Below are 9,021 nucleotides of genomic sequence, written 5' to 3' on the forward strand. Positions count from 1 at the left end.
TCCCTTGGGAAGGAGGTGATGGGGAGCCCCATCCCTTGGGAAGGGGGAGCTCCATCCCTTGGAAAAGGGGGTGAGGAGGGGAGCCCCATCCCTTGGGAAGGGGGAGCAGGGGGAGCCCCATCCCTTGGGAAGAGGGAGCTCCATCCCTTGGGAAGGGGGAGCTCCATCCCTTGGGAAGAGGGAGCTCCATCCCTTGGAGAAGGGGGAGCAGGGGGAGCCCCATCCCTTGGGAAGAGGGAGCTCCATCCCTTGGGAAGGGGGTGAGGAGGGGAGCCCCATCCATTGGGAAGAGGGAGCTCCATCCCTTGGGAAGGGGGTGCAGGGGGAGCCCCATCCCTTGGGAAGGGGGAGCTCCATCCCTTGGGAAGGGGGAGCTCCATCCCTTGGGAAGAGGGAGCTCCATCCCTTGGGAAGAGGGAGCTCCATCCCTTGGGAAGGGGGAGCTCCATCCCTTGGAGAAGGGGATGCAGGGGGAGCCCCAGCCCTTCAGAGGCAAAACCCTCCAACGGGACAAAACTTAAAATACCCCAACCCCCCCCCCCAAAATAAACTAAAACCAAACCAAACCAACCAACCAACCCACCCAGGCTTTATAAGCGCAAAACACCTTCAGGAAGCGACAAGAACCGACCCTCCCCGCGCCCGCTCGGGTGAAAAGCGGAGCCTCGGGGGCTGCGGGGGGGGGGGGAACCAGGGAAGAATCAGGGGCAGAACCAGGGGGGAAGCGGGGAGGGAAGCGGGAAGAACCGGGGAGGACCGGGAAGAACCAGGGGGGCCGCGGGACGAACCGCGGGGCCGCTCCCCCTGCCCGGATCCCCGCGGGTACCCCCGGGCCGGGGCCGGCTGAGCCCGGCGGGGCCGCGGCCGGGTCCGGGGCCGGCGGGGGCGTTGCATTTCGAGGCAGCGGCGGAGCCAATGCGCAGGAAGGGGCCGAGCCATGTGGGGAGGTTGTTTACACCAGCCCGGCCCCGGGAGCTTTAACCCGGCCGGCGGCGAGGAGAAGGGCTCGGAGCGGGGGCTCCCCCGGGCGCTGTGAGTAGCGGCGAGGGCATCACCCCCCCCCCCGCTTACCCCACCACCACCCCCGCACGGCTTCCTTCCCTCCTTCCCCTCCCTCCCTCCATCCTCCTCCGAGCCGGGGGAGGGGGAAAAAAAGAGAAGGGGGAGAAAAAAAAAAAAAGGGAAAAGAGCCAAAACAAAAAAAAAAAATTAAACTAACAAAAAAAAAAAAAAACAACCGCGCCGGTTCCCGCCCGGCCGCGGCTCCTCCCCGCCCGCCCCAGCCCGGCCCGAGGGAGCCGGGAAACCGGGAACGGGGAACGGAGAGGGGGGGGGGAACGGGCGGTTCAAAACAAGCAGCGCCGGGGGAGGAGGGCGGGAGCCGCGCCGGAGGGAAGCGGGGGTCGCAAAGGGGAACAACCCCCCCCCCCCCTAAAAACCCCTCCCGAACCCCGGCCGGCTCTGCGCTGCCTCTCCCACCCCCGGCTCTGCCGAGCCCCCGTCCCTCCCCGGTCCCGGGGCGAGCACCCCCTTTCCCGGAGCCTATGTCCCCCCATCCCGGTGCATGCCCCCCACACTCCGGGGCTCTGATGGTCCCGGGGCGAGCACCCCCTTCCCCGGAGCCTGTGCCCCCCCATCCCGGTGTCTGTGCCCCCCACACTCCGGGGCTCTGATGGTCCCGGGGCGAGCACCCCCTTTCCCCGAGTGCTGCCCGTTGCCGGACCCCGGGGGTCTGCGGCCCCTCCGGCCCGGTGCTTGTGCCGCCCATCCCGGTGTGTGTGTGCCCCCCCCTGTCCCGGTACATGCCTACCCGGTGTCTGTGCCCCTCCCTCCCCATCCCGGTACATCCCCATCCATCCTGGTGCCCATGCCCGCTCCTGCCCGGTGCCCGTGCCCCCCTCCCCCCCCATTATCCCTGTGCCCACCCTGTGTCTCTGTGCCCCCTTCCCTCCCCCCAATCCCCGTGGATGCCCACCCCTGCCCGCTGCCTGTGTCCACCCGCCCTTCATGCCGGTGCATCCCCCCCCCCTATCCCGATCCATGCCCACCCCATCCCGGCACACGTCCCTCCCCCCGGCTTGCCCGGTCCGTGTGTCCCCCTCCCTCCCTGCCTCCCTCCCTCCCTCCCTGCCCGTGCCCGTCCCCCGCCCCTCGCACACGTGCCCTGCCCGGTGCCGCCCTCCGCGGCAGGCCCGGGCACCCTCCTCCTCCTCCTCCTCCTCCTCCTCCTCCCGCTCCTCCCGTGCCTCCAGCCCTGCCATCTTCCCCACGTGCCCCGCACACGGGAACACCCGCAGTCCGTGCCGTGAATCCCTTGTGCCCGCAGTCCGTGCCGTGAATCCCTGTGCCCGCTTCCTCCCGGGCGCCGGCACCGCTCCCAGAAAGTGCCAACTCCCTCCCTTTCCCTTCCCGGCTGCCCCTCGCTGCCGGCGCGCACACACACACACACACACACACACCCGGCTCCCCGATGCCTTGGGGAAGTCGCTCTGCCCTCGCCGGCACCAAAAACATGGATACGGTCGGGAGCGCGACCTCCAAATGCGTTTTCCTCCCGAATCGTTTCCCTGCGGAATCGCCCGGCAGCGGCGAGCGCTGGCGTGGATGAGGGTCGGGGAGCCTTTTTTTTCCCCGTGGTGACACATCCCTGGGCATGACCCAAGCTGTGAAACGAGGTGGAATCAGGAGGAAACTCTTGGAAGCGCCTGTTTTGTGTTATTGTCCGGGAGCGTCGGGATTTTTTGGTTCCGACTCGGGCTCGGCAGATCCTTGTCGCCTCTTGGTTTAATACAGGCCCAAACTCTGTAAAAACGAGAGATCCCTGGGGATATATCCCTGTGGATAATCTCCTTTCCCAGTCCCATGGGGCAGGAGCGCGGTTTGCGAAGAGCTTCGGGATATTTTGGGATGAGAAGGGGCTTTTTTGGAAACGGAGAGCCGGGAGAGGGGAAAAACTGGGCTCGTTATCAGTTCTTGGCAGCAGCGTTTGGGGTCTGTTGTAGCCTGGACTTTGTGGTCCAGGTTGTTGATCCGTGGCAGGAGTTAGGCTGGATTTGAGGAGACCTACCAGCAATTTATCCATAAAAAAAAAAAAAAACCAGGGAAGAAAACGGGTTGTGCTCTAACTGCACATTCTCCGGAGAGGGGATTTGCGCCGGTGGTCCTGGTCGTGCAGCAGGGAAAGCAGGAGCTGCCTTTCTCCCGGCAAACCCCGGGCAAACAGGAGCCGGGATGAGCACTGGGACACCCTCCCCGCTTTTACCACGTCCCTTGCCTTGCTAATCCAAGCGTTCCTCGTTTGCCAAACGGGGCTCCCGCTTTCCCAAAGCCGGTTCCCGGGCACAAGGGGCTGACACAAGGGGCTGACGTTTCCTCCCCCCCCCCCCTCCAGGCTCGAGAGCTGGAAAAACGCCGGCCAAAATACACGCCCGGGCGTCGGAGCAGGGGAATAATTTGGGATCTGTGCCGGCTCTGACCCCTGCGGCGCGTGATTGGGAACAGCTGGGAGGGCTCCGGAGGCAGCGTGGCCTCCCCGGGCCCCGCCTGCCTTCCCGAGCTCCCGCTCCTCTTCTCGTTCCCGTGTTTTGGGACGTGGATGGAGGAGAAGGATTTTTTTTTTTCTTTTTGGCCTCGGTGTTTTCTCCCCGCCCCCGGGGGCGCCCCAAATGGGATCCGGCGCTTCAACGGTCTGCCGGGAGCAGATGTGGCTCCGAAAAGTTTGGGAGGGTTTTCCTTCCCCCCCTCTCTCCTCCTTCCCGCTCCATTCCCGGGCCGGAGGCAGGAGGGGGGAAAGGAAGAGGGAAGGCCAAGGGAAAAGCCCGAAGGAAATGAGAAGCAGCCTCTCCACCTTCGGCGCTGCCCTCCTGGCTGCCCGCCAGGAGCTGCCTCGGAGCCGGGCGGGAAAGCGGCCGAGATCCGGCACCGGTTTCCACACTCCCAAAATCCCGGGATATATCCCGGCGCTGAGGTTTTTCCCGGTGGATACGGGAGGAAACGTGTGGGATGGTCGGTGCCGGCGGAGGGACTTCGCTCTGGGATGTGCCACCGCCGTGTCCCCCTCCCGGCCTTCCCGGTGTCCCTTGGGATGAGCGATTCCCGCGTGGATTCGTCAGGAAAACACACACAAAAAAGAATGGGTTCAAGAGCACCCCCCGTACGCTGCGAAATCCCGAAATCCGGCGTATTCCCGGGCGGGGCGAGATGAGAGGGAAGCCGGGAGAGCGGCCGCTTTGATCCCGCTCCAGAGGGAAGGTGCCGCCGGTGGCGAAATCCCTGCGGGCAGCCCTGGCACGAGGTGCTTTCCCCTGGCACGCCCCTGATCCCGCTTCACACCCTGTCCTGCTCTTCCTGCTCCGTCCCTTTGTCGCTGTTAATTTTCTACCCGGGATTCCGGGGCGGGACGGAGTGAGCGGAGCGCGTTCGGTTATCCATAAAACCCGCCCGCGAATCCCGGGAAGTCCTTTGAAGCGGGATGTGGCTCGGAGTAACCTTTCTTGGGGCGGCTCCAGAGCTCCCCGTTGTGCCTCGGGGAGGCTTTTCTCATCCGAGATAATCCCGAAAAACCCCCCCAAAACAAGGTGGCATCTGCCATTAAAACGCTGTCACTCGGTGACAGGGCTGCCGGAGCCGTTGGATTTAGCAGGGATGTGGCTGGATACATCCCATTCCCGGTGCCTGGAGGCAAAGTAGGTTGAAGATCATCGCAGAGAAACACTTTGGGATAAAAACGCTCCCGAGCCTCCCTTTTCCAACAAAGCAGGGCAGGAGGATGCTCCCGTTTTGCCGCCGGATCCGCTCTGGGAGGGCCGGGCACGAGGAGAAACCTTTCCCCAAAAGGGGAGCGTTGGAATCGCCAGCTGGGAAGGGGCGCTGGGTTTTGCTGACGGGAGAGTTTTTCAGGGCAGGGAATTGCAGGATGCGCCGGGCACGGACCCAAGTCTGGAGGTCAGGTTTGAAGCGGGACAGGCGGGAAGAGCCGCGGCGGCCTCGGGATCGCGGCGGCTCCGGAGGGAACGTAGGCTCCCAGCGCTGTCCCAGTGCATCCACGGGCTTTCCTTTGGGCTGGGGAAAAGGGAACAAAACATCCCTGTTTTGTCCCCAGAAGGATTTAGAAGCGGCCACGAGGCCGAGCTGCGGGTCGATGGGAGCTCTTTCCCGAGGAATCTCGGTGCCTGGGAGCGCAGGGCTTTCCCGGCTCCCATTGATGGTTTGGGAAGACGCCGGCTGAGCTCCGTGGTCAGAAAGGGACCACGCAGAAAGGGACCTGGGGGTTTGGATCGACAGGAAGCTGAACAGGAGCCAGCAAGTGTGCCCAGGTGGCCTAGAAGGCCAATGGCATCCTGGCCTGGATCGGGAACAGCGTGGCCAGCAGGACTAGGGAAGTGGTTCTTCCCCTGTTCTTGGCACTGGTGAGGCCTTGCCGTGAGTGCCGCATCCAGTTCTGGGCCCCGGAATTCAGGAAGGACATTGAGGTGCTCAGAGAAGCTGATGAAGAGTCTGGAGCACAAGTCCTGTGAGGAGCAGCCGAGGTGACTGGGGTTGTTCATCCTGGAGAGGAGGAGGCTCAGGGGAGACGGGAAGGGAGGTTGTAGCCGGATGACCGTCGGTCTCTTGTCCCAGGCAACAAGCAGTAGGCAAGAGGCCACAGTCTTGTGTCCAGAGGAAGTTTAGGTTAGACATCAGGAAGTTCTTCACAGGGAAGAGTGGTCGGGCATTGGAATGGGCTGCTCAGGGAGGCGGTGGGGTCACCACCGTTCCTGGAGATGTTTAAGGAAAGACTGGAGATGTGGCACCGAGTACCGTGGTCTGGTTGACGAGGTGGTGTTCGGTCGTAGGTCGGACTCAAATGATCTCGGAGGTCTTTTCCAACCTGGTGGATTCCGTGCTTCTGTGACGTCCCCGCGTTCCTCTCCCCTCAGTGCCATGGCGACCGCGCTGTCCCGGCGTCTGGGGAAGCGCTCCCTGCTCGGCACCCGCGTCCCTGCCGACGGGATGCAGATCCCGGGGTTGCAGCCCGAGCCGGGCCGGGCTCCCGCCGCCCCCGAGGACGGATCCTGCGCGCTCTCCGCGGAGGAGAACGGCCGGGCTCCCGGATTCTCCGGCCTCCGGCAGCTCCACTCCGGGCAGCAGGTACGTCCTGGGCCGGTGGGATGTGCTGGGAAGCTCCTGGAGTTCTCCTGATGGGAAATGCAGCGGGGACGGGCAATTCCCAGGAATCTTTAGTGGGTGTTGTTGTTGATGCTCAAGCAGAGATCCATCCCCTCCGGAGATATCCCCAATCCCAACCAGAAATGGGTCTCCAGAGAGGAGGGAATAACACCTGATAACTTCCCTCCTGTTTTCTCCAGCTGTCTGAGGTTGAGGTTTTGATACCTGAAGTGGCTCCCAGCGAGCTTCTCTCCTGTGAATTTACCCCACTTGCCCATAACCCACCTTCAAATCCGAAGGGAAGTTTCAAGGAGCCCCCTCCCGGCTCAGCCCTTGGAGCTCAGTCCAGGTTGAGGGTCGATGGTTTGGATGTCTGGGATGAAAAAGGGAGGAGTGAGGCGGGAATTACCCCCCCACATTCCACGTGTCCTGGGCTCCTGATGCTCAGGAGGGCCTGGCCTTGGCCAGGACACTGCCTGGGATAGGGAATAGCAATCGCTCTTAATCCCACTGGAGCAGTTCCTGTTAATTCCTGGCCAGAGGAGACGTAGATCCCAAATCCTGGCTGCTCCCTGGGGATCCATAAAACCCCCTCTGGGCAAAACTGGAGGGCCCCCGAGTGGTTCTGTGGCTCCTCAACACAACCTCGATCCACGCACGCCTCGATCCGTGTTTTCAGGAAGCAGGGTCAGGATTTCCCGTGTCTCAATCCTCGCGCTGATTCCCTTCACCTTGATCCTGCCTCGGGAGGGCTTTTTCCACCCCAGTTTCTGCTGGAGTGTTTCCACCCCGGTTTCTGTGTGTGTGTGTGTGCCCATCCTGTGTCCATCCTTGGTGTGACACCCGCGGCACTTCCATGAGGAGATGCTCCCATTCCCAGAAATAGCCGGGAACACACGGAGCGTCCGTCGGCACGGATGCATTTCCTTTGTAACAGAGATAGGATCAGGCTGGTAGTGGTGGAAAAGTGCCCATCAGGAGGAGTTTGGCACTCTGGGAAGGAGGAGGTGAGGTTTGCACATCTCCTTTCCCTGCCCGAGGGAGCTGGGAGTGGAGGAGCCAAGGTGGGAATTCGGGATCGCTTCGCCCAGGAAGCCTCCGCTCCCTTGTTCCCCCCCCCCCTTCCAGGTTTTAATCCTTTTGGCAATCGTGGGATGGTGTGGGAATGAACCCAGAGCAGACAAATTCCTTGGAGAAAAGTCCACCCAAAGCCACAGCGCTCGGAGGCGGCTGATTCCAGCTCGGGAATTCCCTCAGCCTGGGATCGCTGGAGTTGTGGGGGGAGAAAGATCTCTTGGCGGTGGGTCGGGATGAACCCTGACCACCCCTCTGGTCTGCTGGGACATCAGTCAAGTCCAAGCCCTTCAGGACAGGATCAGCCTTCATCCCGAAGCCTTTTCCTGTGGGAAGAGCAGGCGGAGGGATCCTTTGGGAGGACACGGATGGCGGGCGACACCAATCCCTCCTCGTGCCTTTTCCAGGTCCTCGCCACCTCCAGCGGGCAGGAATGTGAGCAGGGGAAGGTGCTGCTGCCAGAGCGGGGCTCGCAGGGCTGCTGGAGGGTGCAGGACGCGCTCCAACCTCCCGCCGAGATCCTGCAGAGATCCGTGTCCAGCAGCATCGACGTTCCCAAGAGGTCCGTGCCTCTTCCCGGCGGGATCGCTCGGGCCGGGAGAGGGACTCGCGGTGATGCCATGGATGTACCCGGGATTATCCAGGGGGTGGTTACGTTTAGGATTAAGGGGGATTTTTAATTTTTAATTTATTCTTTTTTTTTTTTTCCCCTTTCCCATCCTGATGGGAAGGTCGCTGAGGGGGGGGGGGACGAAGTTACGGGTCGGGATCTCCGGGGTTGTATCCGGGCGGTTCCTCCCGCTTTTCCCTCCACGTGTTTTCCCAACCCTCTGGACGCAGGAAAGGCGACGCCGCCGTGGAGATGGACGAGATGGTGGCAGCCCTGGTGCTGACGAGCCTGTCCTGCAGCCCCGTGGTGCAGAGCCCTCCCGCCGGCGAGAGCGGCCTCCCCCGTGAGTGCCCGCCCTGCGGAACCCCGGAATTCCGGAGGGAAACGGGGAGGAAGAACGCGCTCCGTGTCCCTCCCGGGAATCGCTGCCTGCGTTTGTTCTTCGGCCCTGGCGCTGAAGAGCTGCCGGGGTGGTACCAGGATTGTGGAATGGCGGAATTCTATAGGGTGGAAAAGGCCTCTGGGATCACGGAATCCAACCGCTCCCCCAGCACTGCCAAGGCCACCCCTGACCCGTGTCCCCAAGGGCCACGTCCACAGGGATTTGAAATCCCTCCAGGAATGGGGACTCCAGCCCTGCCCTGGGCAGCTGGACAAACCCTTTCCACGTGGGAGTTGTTCCCAATATCCCACCTGCCCCTCCCCTGGCACAGCTGGAGACCATTTTCCTCTTGTCCTGTCCCTTGTTCCCTGGGAATTGGGGACCCCCACCTTATTAAACTTCCTTCCAGGGAATTGTGGAGAGCTGGGACAGTACCAGGATGGCACAGAATCCTTAGGGATGATTAAGGTTGGAAAATCCCTCCGGGATCATGGAGTCCAACCACCCCCAGCACTGCCAAGGCCATCCCTGACCCGTGTCCCCACAAGCCACATCCACAGGGATTTGAAATCCCTCCAGGAATGGCGACTCCAGCCCTGCCCTGGGCAGTGCATTCCAGTGCCTGACAGCCCTTTCCATGTGGGAATTGTTCCCAATATCCCACCTGAGCCTCCCCTGGCCCAGCTGGAGGCCGTTCCCTCTCCTCCTGTCCCTCGTTCCCTGGGATTTGGGGACCTCCTGAAACTTCCTTCCAGGGAATTGTGGAGAGCTGGGACAGTGCCAGGATGGCACAGAATCCTTAGGGATG

General features: G+C 62.5%; 1 protein-coding gene across 1 annotated transcript; it reads left to right on the forward strand.

Moving 5' to 3' along the window:
* Nucleotides 1-879: 879 nt before the first annotated feature.
* On the forward strand, nt 880-8,681 carry LOC113985742 (zinc finger protein 395; the record flags this gene model as incomplete). The annotated part of the gene is made up of 5 exons (XM_039383455.1): nt 880-1,032; nt 5,919-6,129; nt 7,629-7,783; nt 8,062-8,174; nt 8,623-8,681. Coding segments are annotated over exons 1-5 (633 nt in total), but the record flags the coding sequence as incomplete, so codon positions are not given.
* Between the last annotated feature and the right edge of the window lie 340 nt (nt 8,682-9,021).

This window comes from Pipra filicauda, unplaced genomic scaffold, assembly GCF_003945595.2.
Source record: "Pipra filicauda isolate LSUMZ 115617 unplaced genomic scaffold, ASM394559v2 scaffold1130_size69471_pilon, whole genome shotgun sequence".
Classification (NCBI taxonomy): Eukaryota; Metazoa; Chordata; class Aves; order Passeriformes; family Pipridae; genus Pipra; species Pipra filicauda.